The following is a 20,159-nucleotide window of genomic DNA, read 5'->3' as shown; positions in this document are numbered from 1 at the left end:
ATAGAAGTGATTCTGCTGACCAACCATCTGATATCTAATGTAATTTGTTTCAGGATAAGGCATCTTGGACTGGAAAAGTACAGGTCAGGCAGAAGGGACTGGATGTCCCAGTGGGCACATCTGTCAGATCTCTATGGCTATCTTGGATAGCTGGCAGCATCTCAAATGACATCAGAAATTCAGGTTTAGGCAACTCAATCATGCCCCACAAAACAACCATTGAGTGAGCTAAATTGTTTTTGATGTCCATTGACTACATTTTCATTGTCATAACAGGAGTTTAGATACCATACAGATGTGCCTAAATGCAGACATCTTCATCTTAGTTAGTTTTTACTACAATCTTAGTCTACTTTTCCTAATCCTTATATTTAGTAATAATAGCCATTTTAACTCCTGATACACCTTTATGTTTTTTTGCATTTTGGGGTAGAGGAGTAGTTTTTGATTAAGCAGTTGTTTTTGATTTTTGTGTTAACAAAGCTGCAATTTGAGAAAGACATTGTAAAGACTTCATCAAGAAACAAGGAAAGTCCTGATACCAACACTCGTACTCTGGAGAAACTATGATCATCAGTTTTGCTTTATCCTGACTATAACCCTAACAACAAAGAGATATAGGAAAATGCATATCTCAGCTGTATACAGAAAGCAATGAAGCAGGGTGCAGATACTGATTTGCTCCCTTGAGCAAAAACTATGGGACTTCTCACTAGTGCAAGAAACAAGAGGCCTGCATAATGTTGAGCCCACTCTTAAGATCTCTGTGAAAACCCAAGAATCAAACATGCACCTTGCACACAAGAAAGCTGAAGGGCTCAAGAAGGTGAACTGCTGGGATATGTGAAACGTATTCTCCATACACCAGTCCCACACTCAATCACCTATGGACAAAAAAAGCCTTATACAACTGTTTGCATAACCATTTACAAGGATGTAGCACTTGAGCCTGTCACTATTTGGGCAGGAAATACTCAAGACTGGAAAACCTTACATTAGTTTTGCAAAGTACAGGAGTGCCATAAGTAAGAAATAAATCCCTTTCACTATGGTGGTTGGTCAGTCTTAACACCATATGAAAATATATGTTCTGAAAATCAAGATTAAGGGCAATGCTATGGGTGTCATTTCGTGTGACTGGTCCTAAAAGCATTGTGGCTAACATTTAATTTTAACACTCAACTTGAAAGAAAAAATCCAAACTCTGAACTGAGACAGAAAATACAACAGATGTCACGAACTCGACAAATGCAAAGTGGCACCTCAGGATACATCTCAGATCAGTGAAAATCACATGAATAATGACTCCCCATGTGATACAAGGCACAAAAGATGCAGTGCATCAACGATGAAAATAAAACCACCATCTACCATAAACGATGTTCAAAATACCTTGCAGAATAGTTGCATGTGTGATTCTGAGAGTGTGGAAAGCTCAAAGCTAGCATGTGCTGACCATAATATAAGCAGCAGGCCTAGATTCAACACCAAAGCTCTAGAAAAATTAACTGATACCTATTTTGCTTTCACAGCACACAATTTATGACTAACACAACACTCCCTAAAAATTGTTTGTCCTTGCCTAATTCTGTAAAATCAAAAGAGGGAAGGGAAAAAGTACTAAGAACAGCAGAACGTGAAAAATTTGAATTGAGTATTTCAATGTTATTTATTTAGTAAAAGATGTTTAGAACAGTTAGCTCTCTTTCCCTGATAGAAACCACGTGAAAGTTGCTACACTAATAAAAATCTCCAAAAGCAGTAATATGATAGTAACTCAAATGTCCAGTTGAACAAATAAGAACAAACCTTCTGATTTTCTTCTATTTCATTTCGCATTTTATTGTCTACAGGCACTCTGGTCAGTGATCTGTAAAAATAAAATATTGGTATCACTCAAACACTGTATTTTAAAAAATGCATTAAATAATGTGAAATATGTATTTTAATACCAAATTCAATGCCCTGTAATTGATACTGAGTAAATATATCTTATACTGTACTACTTTCTGTGTTCGCTAGTTTTGAAGTAAAAATTGTAGAACAGAAAGCAAGAAACTATAAACATTTCTGTTGAAAAAGAAACATTGCTGATTAAGATTTAAAAAAAAATAAAAGAAACTGTAAGTACAAAGAAAAGAATATCTGAAGCCAAATTTAAATTTGGAAAAATGGAGGAGAAGGATTAGGAGAAAACCCTATCAAGTCAGAAGTCTCAAAAGCTGATTATGTAGGACATTGCTTTAAGGGACCTTCTACCAGCAACAGACATAATTCAGGAACACTACAGAACTTTTCTCATTAAAAGAACATCTGTAACTGATGGGAATTATTACAAAGAATTTACTTAACCAACAAGCAAAACGGCTACTTAACAGAAGGACTCCAGAGCATGGAGTGGCAGTAATGTGTGGCAGTACTACCACAACTATTATTCTGACTTCACAGCAATAGTTTTAGAGAGTCCTGAAGTAGAAAATACTTTAGGGAAAAGAAGCTCTGATTTTTATCTTGCTAAACTCAACATAAATAGTAGTAGGACCTGCAACTCTCGGAATCAATGCTTCATTCTGCATACACAGGTGATAAAAACTGCACAGATAAAAAGAACAACCTAAATCTTTCCAAATAGCTTAGAGTGGTAAGGCAGAAACATAAAAAATGAATGTGAAAATAATAAAAAGGCGGGAAGGAGAAGACAAAGCTGGCCCAGTGTTAGCAAGAAAGTAAAATACTTATCAGCAAAAGGTAAGCTTTACTGATAGCTTTTTTGTTAATAAGAAAGCAATACATTAAAGAATCGATAACTAGCTCCTTGTCTATGCACAGCAGTTGATGATGCAGGATTCTAGCAAGATTTTAAGGAGAAAGTGTGATGGTCAATCCTTGAGGAGGTCATCCTAGGAATTTGAGGTATCAAGTGTAAAAGTGCCTGTGAAAGATATCTGTTCATTTTGAGTTCAGTCATTTGTTCAGTTTGTTCAGAGCTTCGCAAAGTTTTATGCATGCTTTTCTAAATATTAAGTGCTAAGGACTCACTAAAGAGAAACACTTTACTGTCTGAAAGTAAATGGATACTATTTATCATTCTACATGATGTAGGAATGTTCTTGTATGACTTTAGGGTTGTAATATTTTCTATCATATAATTTTATGCATCTTTACTCTTACCTGCAAGAACATGTAGCTATGTAGTACTGCATATTGGGGGGAAAAAAGGAAACTTTTCACATGTTCAAAATGTTAACATTCATGAATGATAAATGAATAGCAAGAAACAGAGTATTGTAATTCTTATTATCGCATTCTTAAATAACAGATAATTATGACACGTATACAACAAAACAAAGAAGAAAAATACCCTATAAAATGAATTATCAAAATGTCGCCATGACATATATCAGTTGTTACACTGTCTACATCTGATGACATTTTGTAAAATCTACCTCAGACTAACCTTTTCAACCGGAAATACTGAGACACAAAAATGCAGGTAATAAACTAGAAAGTAAAAGAAACTTCCAGAAGAATGGTATATTCCTCTTTTATGGTCTAAGGAACCCTTCCATTTTTAAGGTACGTATAATATTTAATTTTTATTTTCATAACTGTAGTTCTAAAATTTTTATACAGCCTTTTCAAACCAAAATTTGCATAATTAAAAACCTATTGTTTTCATATCTAAACTATGTGAAACTTAAACAATTTTAAAATACTACTACTATAATGATCAGTTATCTATCTAAAATGATTAAGCAATATATTTTCATTTCCTGTTTATTCTAGGGGTTTTTTTTCCAAACTAGTATTTTTGACTCAGCAGGTTAAGCATGATTAGATTATTAAGGAAATATATTTTGTGCACTGTTTTTACACAATGCCCCTTAAATTTAAGTTTCTTGCCAATACAGACCTACTAACTTTAAATTATTTAAATATTTGTAATCTCTCGTGTTAAAAATAACATGCTAGATTAGCATATTAGAATAAATCATACAGGACAGGAACTGCAATTCCCCTTTTAATGATTCTGAAGTCTTCTTATACTTTTACCCATAAAAATAAATTGTTTCAAGAGCAGGTAAATTGTGCTCTAATGCCACAAATACACAGCAGGAGTCGGAGTGGGATGTAACAATTTAATGACTTTTTAAATCAATGCTTTAAATGTCACCTAGCATACTTCAAACCAACTTTTTTTCTGTCCTTTAAAGAACAGAACTGGCCTTGCACTTCAATATTATGTGCGTTTCCACTATCTTCTAATGGAAAGCTCCATTTTCTGATTCCTAATCTAAATGTAAACTTGTACCTTACTATTTCATAATAATTATGTTTCAGGCATTTAAAAGGTTATTTTTCTTACTTGAAACAAGATGTTACAAAGGTGGTTATTCTATTACAGTGTAGATTTTCTCTAACAGAAAATCAGAGATGACAATGAAACACTGTGGTAATTAAACAAGAGTTGTAAAATGTGAAAGCACACTGAGTTAAGAATCCTATTTAACATCATATTTAATTCAGTAATTCAAGCAAATATTGCTGATAGGATTATATGAATAACTTATTAAATATAAAGAAAAGCATTTCTCAATTACATTACAATTGGCTTACAGGAAGAGCAATTTTTAATATTAGTACAAAGGAAAATGTTATTCATTTATTCAATATTCATATTCATCCTTTATTAAGTAATCTGTTATGGGAGACAGATCTTCCCCAGTAAGAACACTAACATACAGTAGCCGGGGCCCAATCTTGTCAGCAATGTTGTGCTTAGAACTAATGTGGGTGGATCCCCTATAAAATTTATTAATAGAATTTTGCCTCTTCCTAGTGTGAGTAGATCTGCTATTAATTCACAGAATTTTCCACCTGGGAAAATATCATTCCAGTAAAAGCCAGGAGGACTAGGCATTCAATCACAAGTGCCTGAAGGATTAGGATGCCTTCATGGCATCTCCTGCATCAGACAGGAAACATTTAAGAGACTGATCATGAGCTCTCCCAGGAGTTATTTTCTACTCAATGAAGTTGCCTGGAATCCATGTAGCAAGCTGTAAAACATGAATTTCTGACTGCAGGATTTGGATATAAATCTGTATTACTGTCATTAAATTCCTATGCAAACATAAAAACAGTATTTGAAAAACAAGCTTAAGTATCATACCTGGCTCTTATTGGGAAGTTCTGAGCTATGTCTTTCATTACCTTTAAGGCATCATAAACAGGGGCAGACATAATTCGAGCAGCTGCTTGAAAACTAAGATCTGGGGAAAAAAAAAAAAAAAAAAAAATCACTGGAAATACCACTCTCAATCAATACTGCCTACAATCAGAAAAGTGTTCCCTACACACACTCTCAGTATTAATGTTTTTTATGTTTCAATTATATATTGTAAAAGATAATGAAGCAACATTATTAAGGTCAAAAAGATGGGCACTTAAAAGTTGGAAATACCAAATCCAGGCTTTCTGACAGAATTCTGCTCGGCTGTCTTGAGTATACACATTGTACATGTAATTTCTAAGTTTACAAAAACACACTGAAAAAAACAGACAATTCATCACGTAGTATTATGCCAGTATCACAAGGGTATCATGTTCAAACCTAGATACACACCAACCCACAGACACCCATAACTGCAGTAAAGAATAAGATTTTTCCAGCTCCAGGACTTCACAAGATTTTCAGAGAACAGATATATTAAATGTAGAAGGCTGTATTTAGAATGTGAGGTGTACAGTTTTCAAGAGTAGCAACAATTTCACAGGAAGAGAAAATGGAGACTCATGAAAGAAAGGCCAATCTACTGTCAAATTTCAGTTTTCTTAAGTGTCTAGCACAATTCTTAAAGGGATCTCATTTTTCTCTATATGCTTTTTTTCAGAATGAAGTAAATTTTCATATATCAAGACAGTTTATAATTCATTTGCCTATCCACTGGAAAAACAACGATGGAATTCAGTTAGCCTTCTCTGGTGCCTAACTTGGGTGTGATAAATCTTGGCACATGAGACTGGGGAAAATCCAATTTTAATGGTACCAATAGGGTAAGGCAATAATATACTAGGTGCTTCCATGTACTTTGGATACAGTCTGCCTAACTACCTCAGGGCAATGATGCTTTTCCTCATAATCTGCTAGTTAAGACATCTGAGCAGAAACTGAAGGCCTCAGGTTATTCAGTTTGAGGAAAGCTGATGCCACATATAGTAAAAAGTGCCGGGCAGAAAGTCATAGAGGATGCTGCCTAGCAGAACTTTGCACCATCTTTTTGAAGCAATTAGGAATTAAAAAAAAAAAAAAAAAAGGCTAGAGAAAAGTGAATAGCACACATTCCTAGTTTAGCTTGATAAGGTACACCTTGGCTGGAAAAAAAGGTGAGTCTGAGCGCTGGAATGTTAATTTGGTATTTCTTAATACTTTTAACAAAAAGTATAAAGAGATCACTGTTTTCAAAAAGAACGTTTCAGATCCCTTTCCACAGCCACATAAGCTGTGATCAAGCAAAGTAATACCCAATTGCTGCTGTTACCACAGATAGTGATGCCTTACCTGCTGTGCACTTAGGACACACACTTAAAATCCTTCATAAATTCTTAATCATTTCCATTTTATGCTGAACAGCTAGAGTACAAATATTCAAATCCCACTGAGGCAAAGTGACATGTCTTTTTACCTTCTTGGTTATCTCTGGTCAGGGACTGTCACTTACAGACCTCCCCTTGCGGCACCCTAGCACAGCTGAGAGAACAGTGTAAGGCACCTTGGGGAAAAGATGACCCTGCGCTTAAAGCAGATCTCAAAGTATGCTTTGAAAGCTAACGAAGCACTTGAGATCAAGAGGCTGTTCACACAGATAAAAGAATGAGTTATTAAAGGGACCACACTGGTACTCTGTGCATCATTTTTCACTATGAATAGTAAACCTAATTACTTACCTAAAACATAAAGGCTCTTAAAAGACAACTCTTGAATGGTGTTTAGGGTCATTTATAAATAGAAGTATGCCCTATAGCTGAAGGAGTTTTGGTTAAATTTAGTTAAATTTTTACTTCGAAGCTCATTAAAGGAAATCAGAGAGTAGCTGAGCCATTAACTCAGCCACTATAATTAGTCATTAATAATGAACTAGAGAAAGCACCCAGTCATGTCAGGAGTAAGAGTATCAAAACAACTGCACCATACAAAGAGGGGGCTGAAGACCCCCTGTCTGAAAAGGCCTTGAACATACTTATCACCAGCCAGTACCAGTCTTCCTGGCACTGAACAAACAGCATCCTAATGCTTAACTACTTTCAACACTGTATGAACTGGTTGCTTGGGGAGCAGCACCATTTTCATTTTTTATTCATATAGCCATGACACTGCACAAACGACCACCACTAAATAGAGACCTTGTACTGGCTTTTGAAGGTAGACACTGAAGGTAGACACACAAAGTTTCACAGCTGCTTCTGCTTGAACATCAACAGAGTGGTATTCAATCATGTAAAAAAAATTAAATAGACAAAAAGATAATTTTCTTTTTATTTGCACAGTAGATTTCTTAGGAGAACTGAAATGCAATGTTTTTCAATTTTTTTAAAATTTTGGACCAAGATGAATCCTGCAGCTGAAAGGGAGTTCATTGATAAAAGACTGCAAGTGAACTACAATTATCTCAAATAGCTAGTTTCAGACTGGATACTGCTAGCAAGCTCCGTAACAGTCAGGGTCCCAAAAAGAAACTGAAGTTCAGATGATTGCTCAGTCTCCTTCATTGCACTAGTATAAAGGCAAATCAGTTTTGATCAGAAACTGAAGAATATAGCAGGCAAAATTTAGTTGCCTATACTTAAGTGTCATGACATTTTAGGGACCTATTTTAGAGTGATTTATAATTCCATTCAAGCTACAGAATATCCTGCAGGTCATCAGCACACAAGCTGTTTAGAAATCAGCTTCTATACATTTGTTCTCCTTTTCCACAGGAAAGCTTTCAAAAGCATGTTCTTCTATTTGCTGCTACATTAAAAAAAAAGTATCAATGTGAACTCCAGTACACTGATAAAAGAATTTATAAATTAAGACAACAAACTGTCTTAACCTGTATTTCGTCCCAACTCAATAGTCATGTCAAAATGATATTTTTTGCCTGACCTCTCAAAAAAAAATCTCAAACTAAATTTAACATCCGAGATAACACATCAGGCAGAAAACCAGGCAATATAACTTCTGTCTTTAAAATCAGTAATGCTAATTATGACTCTGTATCTTATAAAATTACTTCAATGCTCCTTTAATTTCTAGCATATAATACTAGGACAAGATACCAACACATTCTTTTTAAATACTTGATATAATACTGCTGTGTTATGAAACCGTATGTCTCTTTTTAAAAGAAGCTTTTATCATAATGTTGATACATCAACTAACAAAGGAAAACTAAACAAGTACTGCGTTAATTGAGAAAAATGCAATACATACCCTGTAGCTCCCAAACCTTCAGTGGTTCCATGTTGTTAGTAGTTTCAATTAGATGTTTTTTGAACTCTTTCAGATTATTTTTCAGACCAGGATGCATCTGTCTACAATAAAACATTTTTTTAAAAAAATGCAAAATCAATGACATCAATCAATGTCTGAAAAGGCAAAATCAATGACATCCATCAATGCCTGCTTTTATCCACAGTATTGCTCACAGCTAATACTGTATCTTCAGGGTAACACGCAAGAATTAAAATTTTAATTCATTCTTTAAAAAAAAAATGAGGATTTGGGGTGAGAAGAGGTGATTTCTGAGGACTAAAAACCAGTTAAATACAAGAAGGAGTTAAATTGTTTTGTAGTGATCTGTATCAAACCCTGTCACATAAATTTTCATGGAATAAATGAACTCAAAGATTAAATAGTATTAACACACAATACAGGTAACTGTATAGTTAGTTTACTATAGCATAATGTATACCTAACTGTATACTAACTGAACTATAGATTAACTGTAACTGTACACAGTTTGTTGTATTACCTACAAAAGATATAGGCAAGACAATGTTGAGAACATCTTTTATAAATTAACATCACTGACAAAATCAAGCTACTGAGCACACAAATCACTAGTCAGACCTGAAGAAGAGCATGGTGCCCAAAAGCTTGGCTATTTTTTTTTGAAAACATAATCAGGCAAAGAAGTTTTGATGGCCAAGACTTCAGCCTGCTACAAGACACCCTTGAACGTCAAACAATCTCTGTTAGATTTCTAAAGATTCTTCTACTAGAAGTGTTAAACAAGAAGCCAAAAGTAGCTAAAAACCAGACATTTAAAGCATTAAGACTTTAAGTTCTGTAATACTTCGTATTTTATTTTAGATAGTAAGAAGTTTCACAAGGAATCCCTCCTTCCTCATTTTTTAGCTGTTGGATTACATTAACCATTGTTCTTTCTATAAAGAGAAAAATATCACTGATGAAGACTGATGTTCTGGAATTAAAGTATAGTCCAGGTTCCTCAAAGAAAGCAAACTCAGCTGAAAAGGGAAGCAAAGACAGAAAATTCATTTTTTTCTTACTTGTAACATAGACCTAGAAATTACAAACATAGTTCGTACTCTTAGAAATCCCTCTATGAAGCAGCAAAATCTTAACTACTTCTGAGCTCCTTAATTACTGTTTTTACTGCCTTCTTTGCAAATTTACCTTGATGATATATATATTTTTTTTTCTGTTCAGACCTTTAATTCTTCTGTGAATGAAAGACAACTGACAAATAAGACCTAGCCACAAGCCACAACCAAGATCTATTATTGATGCTTGGCCCCTCATTTCTCTCGTTCACTTACGCTATGGTCAATGTAGGCACAAAATCAAACGGACATAAAGCCAACTGAAAAAAAGCTACCCTTCTCTGGATATGTATAATGATGTGGGATTGAATTATGTTAATTTGCACAATCAAATAGTTATACTTCTAAGATTTTGTGTCTTCTGCCTTACTTTCATAACTATTTCACAGCTGAGAAAAGTATAACCTTTGACAGGGCTATAACTGAGGGACAATTTACAGATTACTGAAACATCATTTTCATCTCCAGTATGACAAGGAAAAGAAAAAAATATGAGTCTAGAAACAATGCCAAAAAGCCTGAGTAATTATCTGACAGCTTCATGAATTAGTCACAGTGCAACATCAAGAACCTAAGTATAGCTAAACCTAGCACAATCCAAGAAGAAAAAAAGCTCAGATAAAGATATGACATAAGCATTTGATATTATTTGCTGTGGAAGGTCTCTAATACATAGGTGAAAAGGAAGAAAGGGGATGGGCTCTCGAGAATTTAGACAGCGTTAGCAGCTTTGAACTCTGAGAAGACTTACAGCTTAGTGAGAATATCTACAAACAAGTTTACTTTTTGCTTTAAATAATAATAGAGAGAATGACACTAGAGAAGACCCACACTCTTGAGTTTCTTGCTGAAGAAAAAAACAGGATTTATGATTCACTGCATGGATCTGTTACAGGAAAAGGGAAGCACTTTTGATGACTGCAACCACGAAATGAATCCATCAGTGGAGGACTGGAAGTAGCCCTCGATAGGGTAGTATCCGATTTCATCTAACAGATTTTAACTTGGCGATAAAAAGAGCTCCTGCTAGAACAGAACACTAATTCACGAACTCCAAAATAAGAAGGCATCTATAATAAGCATATCTTCCAAGAAATATCACTCCTTAACTCTAAGAAATGAATGACTATCCATCTTAAAAACACCTTATTTATCTACAATACATGGGTTTGGATTTGTTCTGCTACTACTTGCATTTTGAAAACCAACATGTTGATTCCAATTATCTGAAAACAGAAGTAGCAGCAACAATTTACTGTAGATACAAACATGAAAACATGGTGTTCTAAGTTTTTGTGACTGTTGCCCAGAGGGAATTTTTTTACTTTAAAAAGTTCACTGTACACATTCTAAGAGAATTAGAAAACTAAAAGCAATAAATTGAAAGGAACAGAATAAACAACTGTTGCATCTTTACATTCACAAGACATACACAAAAAAAAAAAAATCAGAATTTTCACCAGTGGCAGATAAAGTAATTTCCAACATAAATCTCACTTCTTCTGTAAGATATTTTTTATTTTTGGTTCAGGTTCCAGCAACAAATGCAGAAGTTTAATTATAACTTATATCAACTCACTTTAATTTGCCAAAGAGAAATCCTTGGACATCACTTTCATCCTCCTCATCATCATCTTCCTCTTCTTTTGTCTCATTTCCTCCTGAACACATAGCACACATAGACAATATAAACCAAGAAAGTTACTGATGTATTATGTTCTTATGAATTATAAAACGGTTAACAGAAACATACAATCAGAAAGTTGTCATTCCCAGACGTAATTTCAATTAGATTTATACTTATGCATTCATATTTTGGCATCAGAATTAATCACTTTACAGAACTTAGCAACATTCAAATTAATTTTTAAATATAATTAATCCAATGGTTACATTTTTTATATACATGAAATTGATATGGTTAAATAGTTCACTTCCCAAAATACCCATTTCTCAATTTGATTAAGTGGTAAGGTGTAACTCTTATCAGCCAACTACTACCAAATTTATGCTTGAAAAGCATGATGACTTTAAAGCGCTTGAATCTCCAGCTAGCATTTGACATAAGTCAGAGATCAGTTTCTTTCCCTTAAAAAAATTAAACTGTTTTTGACATGACTCAAAGACTACGAAACCTTAGTCCTACCAAAGAGAGTTAACTAACTTTCTTTATATCTTGTAAATGTCCACACAAAGTAATTTCTCTGTGTCAGAATGCTATAGCTACCACTTTCCGTGGTAAATGTCTCATTTCAACATGTAGTAACATACACTGATACCAAATTCTATGATACAGCACATCTTTCCTACAGAAGACTGTGAAAGTATTTCCACATAAATTCAGAAAAAAACCCCTCACCCCTGAAACACTAATGTGTAGATACTGTAGTTATTAGCATATTAGAGATGCCAACAAACATAAAGTAATTGAAGAACAAAGGTTAAAACAACCTTATACTTATTGAAAGGAAGAAGAATGGGCTATGTTTTGAAAAGCCACAGAAAACAACAATTAGAGGCTAGGTAATGAACTATATCCTAAGCACAGCTATTTACAAATGCTCGCATATATTTTGATGTCTTAGTTCCTAATGCCTGAGACTTCCTTCTGTAAAAAGAAATTAAGTATAACCTTGAAAACATTACTGACTTTATAACTGAAGATTATAACATATTTCAATAGTTTATCCAATAAGATATCATAAATAAATAAAAAAACCCCACATACCTTTAACCTGTGTGTCATCTACTGCTTTATATTCTGTGCTCTTTATTGCAAGTTCTACACCATATCCAGATAAAAACATTTTTCTGGGACTTGGTTTCTGTTTGAATGATATTATTTTAACAGAACAAAAAATATAACTCAAAAAACTGTATTTATAGGCGATTAACATTATCTAATACTGTAACTTTAAAATGTTATGACAGTCATAACTTAAATTCATATTTCAATTTATGATTCAAAGTACAAAATACTACCCCAAAGAAATTATAAGAGTCTTGTAAGGCATATTGACAGTCCATTGAGAAGGTGTGTAACAGAAAGTAAGGACTTCCGTTATCTCCTGCAGACCACAGAAAGGCTGTGTCAAACTTGTAGTCCCTTCACATAATATTAGGACTAGAACAGGAAGACCTGGTAGCACCCTATACAATTATTGATGCCTTACAATTCACATTTTAAACTGATGGTAATTTCTTTGTAATTTTGCCAGACTTCAGCATGTTAGGAGGAAATTCTCTATTTCTGCATCAGGCTGATTCTTTCAAGGAGTTTTGATGAAAGAGTTAATCACTGTCTCCAAGGAGGATTACGAAAATATATTAAGGTATCACTGCTAAAAACAGGTTGCCACTTATTAAAAACAACAGGTATTTCTAACTAAATTTGACATTCAATAGTGTAATTACTCAGAGCATACTTATTTCTGAAAATGTGCCCTCATTTGTCCCAAATGTATGAAAATCCCCTTTCCAAAATGCAATTTGCACATGCACAGCAGCAATTCCTGAGTGTCTTTCAGCTTTAGCTTACAATTCCTAAGAATCATTCTGTACTGAGAATCCTCCCGCCCACAAATGAAAACCCAGCAGGGCTGGGGGTATTATCTGTTGGTCCTCTAAGCAAATCTCAATGCAGAGAGCACTGCACTCTCTAAGCAGCTTCAGTGATACTGGCAAAAAAAATGACAGCAGAAAGACTCTCGATGAGAGTCAGAGCAGAAGCTCTCAATGCTCCCTCTTCTGGCATTTAATGCAAAGAAGGATGGAGAATCTGCCTCAGTGGGAACCAAAGAATAAAAATGGATGTTGTGAGGAAGGAGGAAAAGGAGCAGTCTGAAGAGAGAGGAAGTACAGGGAGGAAGACAACAGGCATTTGGGGGGACCATGGTGCATGTCAGAGCAAAAAGACTGTAGGTATTTAATTGGGGGGAAAAAAGTGCATAAAAGAAGAGCAGAAAGTTCACTAAAACTATACCCCTAAACAACTTAGAATTTAAGATCGGTTTCCTCAAATTCGCTATTTCATTACTGTGAGCAAACAACTCAAAGTCATCTGCAAACTATGGATCTCATCTCCCTGAAATGCCTGGTCTACATAAATCACAGCAACCTCTCACTCCATCAGATTATTATTGTAATAGCTGCACTATTTAAGAGCTGTACTTTGAATATAATTTACAAAAAGCTTCCAATAACCAAAATTGGGGACAATATAGTTCCATGTACTCATATTTGTCTTGTGTTGTTTCTTCAGGGGCGAGAGTAAGTTAAGAAAAGCATTCAGAAACTTTACGTTTAAAATACTGACACTGTGGAATGCAAACGCTGAAAAACTGACCAGTGATGTTGATTCTGATAGCCCATGCTGCTGTACTGCAACCAACATATGAGAGTATACTGAGAATATATAAAATAAGTGATCGATTTTCCATTCTAGCTCCCATTTTTCTAATTCTTGTTACGAATATGTTCAGTCTGCGGCACCAAGATTCACCCAAGATCTTCATACAACATACAAAAACCAGACATATAACCAAAAAAGAGATATTTCAAGATCAATCAGTGATGCAAACAATATTTGCATGCAGGATTAGATAATATTATCATGCTTTCCCAGCCTCAAAGTTTGTGTTAGGTGGATCATTTAATCTAGAAAGTTTTAAAATTAGAATATGTATTGGACGTGATTTAGGTAAATGCAAAAATAAATGTAGAAAATGTGTTTTGTCAAAAAGCAAGAAAAATAAAGACAGAATACTAACAGTTTACGGAATCAATGTTAATTTGAATTGCATACCTGAACATAATGCCGGAGAACATAAACAATTTCCTCCTTTTGCGCCTTCTCAGATAAAATCTTGTGGAATTTGACAAAGTCTTTCGTACCCATTTCTGCATAAAGAACAACCACTGGGCCATCCTCTTTGAGAGTTGGGAATTTATGATCTCCCTTAAAAAGATATGGCCTGGGTCTGGTTTTAAAAACAAATAATTGTGATATTATATATTCAGAAAAAAATTAAAAGTGGCAGCTTTTCTACTTCATAATTGAAAAAACTAGTAAGGGCTTATATGCTAAAAGTATACAAGCCATGTTGAAATCATCACAAAGTAATCATGATTGCTCACAAACGAACTTAGAGTTTAATTTGAAAATTTGGTGTTCTAAGACAGTGAAAAATCAGCATCAACTATAAATAATCCTAATATATTTTATCAAATGACAACACAAAGAGCAAATGAAAAGCACAGCACTGAGATCTTGTGCAACAATCAGTTACAGCTTGAACCTTTTAATTTAAATGATTCATTACATCTATTAGAGATGTACAGAGCAATCAGTGAGTAACAGAGCAGCAGAGGGATATTCAGTGAAGTTTGAGAAAGCTGCTAACACACATGGAAACTAACTGGGGTTATGCTTTAACACCATCAAGCTCTGTTAATTTAGCTAATTTTGCAAAATTTGACTGCCTACCTACCCTCCTCATTGAAAGCCATGACTGTAGAAAAGTTACGCTTTCTATACCTGCAGTGATTTCTTAGATGACTGCAAACATCTTTTGAATAAAACCTGGGAAAGATGGAAAAGTAGCAGAGGATATGATTGAGTAATATACTCAAGGTGCTAATTATTGATGAGTACACTTCTTTTTCAAAGTTGCCTTTGCATAGTCACACTTGAAAGACCAGTAAACTCCCTCCAAACCTTTCCAAGGCAAGTTGAGAAAGTCTAATCCAACACACAGTGCAGAAATGTGCGTACTAGATGCTCATTGAAAAGTTATACTGGAAAGGTGTGAGCAGAACTCTACATGCCACAGTTCCTGTGATGCAAGGCTTAGGAATATCTTCAATATAAAAATCATGGAATAATTTATATTGCAAAGGAGCTTTGGAGGTCATTTGCTCCAATTCCTCCCTCAAAGCAGGCCAATTTGTATCAGGTTACTCAGGGCCTTAACATCAACACCCTATGTAAGCTTGGTAGGTATGCAATCAAAGACCACATTTGTAAGACGGAGACAAAAGCAGCAAGCTTTCCCACTCTCATCACAGGACAAGGCAGACAAAGTAGTTGTCATCAGGGAGTCTGAAACAACTCTTGAATCAGTAAGCTCTGTTCAAGAACAGATCCAGATTTGCCCCGATGAAAGCATACATATGGGATGTGACTTGTGCAACTTCCTTCTCATATCCAGAGAGACAAGAACTGCCACATTTATAGAGAGCTGAAAACCTAAATCAAGGGATCTTCTCTTTTCTTAACTAGTCACCTAGGTATAGCAGAAGAATGACTCCTGTTCTCAAAAGGTGGGTACCAAGTGCTGTCATGGCTTTCTTGAACACTGACAGTCTCAAAGGAAGCATTTTATACTATAATGACCAAGCTTCACTAAAAAATTAAGTGCTGCAGTGAAATAACACTGCATAAGGCTACCATAATGACCTTGGATTGGAGAATTAAAGTGTTCAGCCCTTGTAAATCCAAGATAAGCCTCTGTTCTCTGTTTCTCTTCGACACTGAATAGTAGTAAGAAGTAATTGATTCTCTTGCTCTTAGAGCCGAAGGCTAATTTATTTCCTGATATAAGAGATTCTCATGAGAAGGCTGCCTGAGAGGGAACAAACAGCAATTGGGCAGACAAAAAAAGATAAAAATACATGGATGTGGAGTTCAGCACTCGCTAACCAGTTACTAGGGTAGTCCAGGCAACTATATGCTTGCCTAAATAGTTGCCAAGATGGGATGCAGAAGGAATATGATGGACAGAAGACAGCAGACATGCATACTGACAAACCTACTAAGGCACTGGTTGTTTTAAGCAAAATGTGACTCCCATCAATGCTTCTGCTCTTGGCAGCAACAGCCCCAGAAATCTTAGTGTTGTGTTTTGGACAGTTAGCAAGACAAGCAATCCCAACCATTAATCACTGAAGATCTTCCTTTGAAACGTCCAGAGCCCTTGAGCAGCCTATTGCATCTCCACACAAAATACTTCCAATTAGAGCCATACAGTCTGTTTCAACATGGCTGAAAGTGCAACAGACCAAATCACAGTAGCTGCTGCATAAAGGACTGGAAGAAGCAAAACCTTGATCTTGACATGCAGACTATTTGGGCTCTCCTGAGTCCAAAGTGCCTGAGACTTCCTGGATCTCAGGTTGAGCTGATGGATCTGCATAAAATAATGCTGAAGCCTCTTCTTTCTCTTCCAGTGAGATCTGAAACTATCATCCCTAAAAATAGAACATTTCTAGTGTCCTCATCCAATATGGGGAACTTTAGGACACAACTGAAAGCCTAGCTTAAGTTGGCCTGGCTTAAGTGGAAGAGTCATGACAGACAGAAGACAGAAAAAGAAAACTAAATACAAAGGAAAATAGTTTGAAATAAAAAAGGAATCAAAAAAACCAAAAATCTCTTTTCATAAAAGCCACAGAGAAAAAAATGGCTGGTTTAGAGGAACCAACAGTGAGATGGCACACTGTCCCATATATCGTTTGTCACCACATAGAAAAGGCAGAACAGGAGCACAGCCCTATCTATATCACCTAGGCTAAACATCTCCAGCACAACTGAAAAACATCTGCTACCCAGAGCTTTAATATATGACCAGAAGAATTCAACATAATTTTAAAAGCCAAAACACAGTACAAATAATTTATATAAGAAAGTAAGAGACGTTTGTTAGGCAGAATGTAATAGTTGAAAATGGGACATTGCAAACTAGACAGTGAAGTGTTTTTGCAAAAACCTTGGCTATTGAATAAGTAAAAGACAATGATTTAGTAGGTTGTAATTGTATTGATGGACTTAGAAAATACCATCAAATCACACATGTAGAATACAAAATTGTTTTCAGAAGCAACCACCCCCAAAGAGACAGATTTATAGTTTTTCATGGTTTTTTTTCCAATTTATGTTTGATAGAAAGCAAAATCCAAGAAGTATGCCCTACTAAATCATCTTTCAGCTCTACTTATCTTCACAAAGTGGTTGAGGGTATGGACACTAATGTATATTATGGTGACCTTGACCATTGCAGGAAAAAAAGCAAACAAAAAAATGCTACATACAGGTCTTGAAAAAATACAAATGAATTATTTTTTTATAGAGATTAAACATTTTGCTTTCATTATTTGTTATCTTGATAGATTCTACATTATTTTACTTCACAGCCTAAATTCATTCCGGACTGATGCTAGTTTCCACAGGACAAAGCCTGCAGAAAGGCCTGATAGGTGCAAAATCTAGCACAAGGTGAGGAAAGGTTATGCCAGCTGAGGTAGACTCCTCTTCCACTCCTGTGGCAAGCCCTTACAATCCAGAAAACCTCAAATGCAGTGGCACTGACTACATAGAAAGGTCTGTCAGCAGAAGTACTGTCTCAGATGCATTAAATGGTAAGCTTGTATAGAAAGTACACTGTAGCTTAAATGTGACTATCCCATACCAAAAAGAAGGGAAGAAATACAAAATTATCCATGTGGTTAGAGGAGCAAAGCTCTATGAATTTATTTTAAAATCCTACTTTGATTCATAATTGACGGATTCTCATAACAGTAAGTGTTTAAAATATTTCAAAACCAAAACTAACTCTTTTAAAATAATGTATACTTTAAATGGGTATGTCTTTAAATATCCAGTAAACAGGGATTTATGGGCTTGGCATTATCAAGTAAGCAGAACATAAAATTTCATAATACTACAAGTATATATGCAATAATACCTTTTCATCTTTAGTAATCTATTTTTCCTCTTAAAAACAGATCATTACTTTTACCTCTTAGTAGCCTTCTTCAGCAGCTTTTTTATTTCATTAGTCTTACAGGTGTGCTTCTCATGGATAACCACAAATGCGCTGCAGCCTTCTGGTGGAGGTTCATCAGCTGCAATCTAATATTTCAACAATTATACTCAACCAGAATGCTTTGATTGCACTTCAACTTAAACTCACATCCCTTTGATTAAAATAACTCAACAGCTGCCATTGAGTTGTGTTTCTAATTAAGCCCATTCAAAATTGGGTACATGTGAAAAAAGTAATGAAAAATATTAGAAGATTAAGACCTGTGAGATGTAGTCTATCAGATGCAGTCATACTCCAGAAAATGCAAGTCCATTTATGTTCTGTAAAGGACAGGGATGAGAAACCTCCTCCACAACCTGAAATCACAGCCTGTACTCTGAGATATTTTTAATTTTAGTCACTATCAGCAATCATGTTAATGTACAAAGACTTGACTGCTAACCAATAAATCCCAAACAATTAATGTCAATTTTTGGTTCTCTCTCCTTACCACCCCCCCAGCTTTTTTTTTGTTTTAACTCTATTCAGCTATTCCCATGTAAAGTGGGAATCACATAACTGCATGTCAATGACTCTGGATTCACAAGCTGAAAGATAAAAATGAAAACATATGAGTCTGAGATGATGATATTAATCCAGAGAACACTTGCAAAAAAACCCTAACTTTATTACACCTTATTACTTTTCAGAAATGTGGATTTCTCACTTTATCTTGAAGGTGGCACTGCTAAAAGGAGGAGGAGGAGTTTTAGGCTAGAGGCACAGTGAATTTATGTCCTCCCACTTTTTCATTAACAAAGCAGGTATTTGACTATTCTATCTTTCAACCGTTTAAATACTAAAATAAAGAGAGAGATGAGAAGTCCACTAAATAACAAATAGAAATGACTTGAAGCCACAGGAAATTTCCTACTTTGGGAATGTCTGAATTCCCACAGGATTATTTGAAGTAATGCAAAAAACCCCACAACCTGAGTTTTAAAAATGAACAATTCCTGAAAATAATGCTGTCCATACAATTAAACATGAATATTTGTCCCTGTCAATATAACCAGCTTATAAAGCATCACCTTTATAAATGGATCATGTTTGATTCCAAATAATGTCGGCATATATTTTACTGAACTGTAATAATGAACATTCTCTACTCTGCAGCCAAAATACCACATAAAATCATGTACCAAATATATCAGATAATATAGTCACCTGCTGAAACATCTGAACAGTTGGAGAATATGCCCGTATGGAAAGTGCAAACTTCAATAGATTGATTTGCAAATTGGATAAAAATTGTCCTGCTTTCTTCAAGATTAAATTGTAATAGGAATACTCTGAATCTGTTGAAGAAAAAAGAAAAGACAAACTTTTAGTATTTAGCCATAAATGATGTGGCATATCTACGTGTGCTACATAATAGGCAAATATTATGTTAGCGCTGCTTGGCAGTTCAAAAGTCTTGAATGTTATCCACTGATAATTGTTTACTTTACTACCAATTCCAAAGGGCTAATGCAACATAAATACAACAAAAGTGAGTGCAATAGCACTAGTTAACTTCTAAATCATTTTCAGCAATATAAAAATCCACTCAAGACAATAATGCCTCTCTGCAGACCCATACAGAAAGCCTTGAATAGAGCTTAATCATTTATTTCTATTTGTCAAGCTTACGCTAGCCTTTTAACGCAAATTTTGAAGGTTACTTACTTTTAACCAGCATTATTT

General features: G+C 34.9%; 1 protein-coding gene across 3 annotated transcripts in view; it reads right to left on the bottom strand.

The window, feature by feature from the left end:
* Window positions 1-20,159, bottom strand: part of UGGT2 (UDP-glucose glycoprotein glucosyltransferase 2) — a 94,478-nt gene that overhangs the window by 64,955 nt on the left and 9,364 nt on the right. For all 3 annotated transcript variants that reach the window (XM_072849969.1, XM_072849970.1, XM_072849971.1), the window contains 8 exons: window positions 19,641-19,771; window positions 18,408-18,520; window positions 14,417-14,591; window positions 12,341-12,437; window positions 11,192-11,273; window positions 8,477-8,577; window positions 5,174-5,273; window positions 1,810-1,870 (listed from right to left, as the gene is read on the bottom strand). In XM_072849969.1, the coding sequence (XP_072706070.1) occupies window positions 1,810-1,870; window positions 5,174-5,273; window positions 8,477-8,577; window positions 11,192-11,273; window positions 12,341-12,437; window positions 14,417-14,591; window positions 18,408-18,520; window positions 19,641-19,771 (860 nt within the window). The remainder of the gene's footprint in view (window positions 1-1,809; window positions 1,871-5,173; window positions 5,274-8,476; window positions 8,578-11,191; window positions 11,274-12,340; window positions 12,438-14,416; window positions 14,592-18,407; window positions 18,521-19,640; window positions 19,772-20,159) is intronic.

The sequence above is a fragment of the Ciconia boyciana genome, chromosome 1, assembly GCF_034638445.1.
Source record: "Ciconia boyciana chromosome 1, ASM3463844v1, whole genome shotgun sequence".
NCBI lineage: Eukaryota > Metazoa > Chordata > Aves > Ciconiiformes > Ciconiidae > Ciconia > Ciconia boyciana.
The sequence above is the reverse complement of the archived record's forward strand: the minus strand, read 5'-3'. Positions and strand labels throughout refer to the sequence as shown.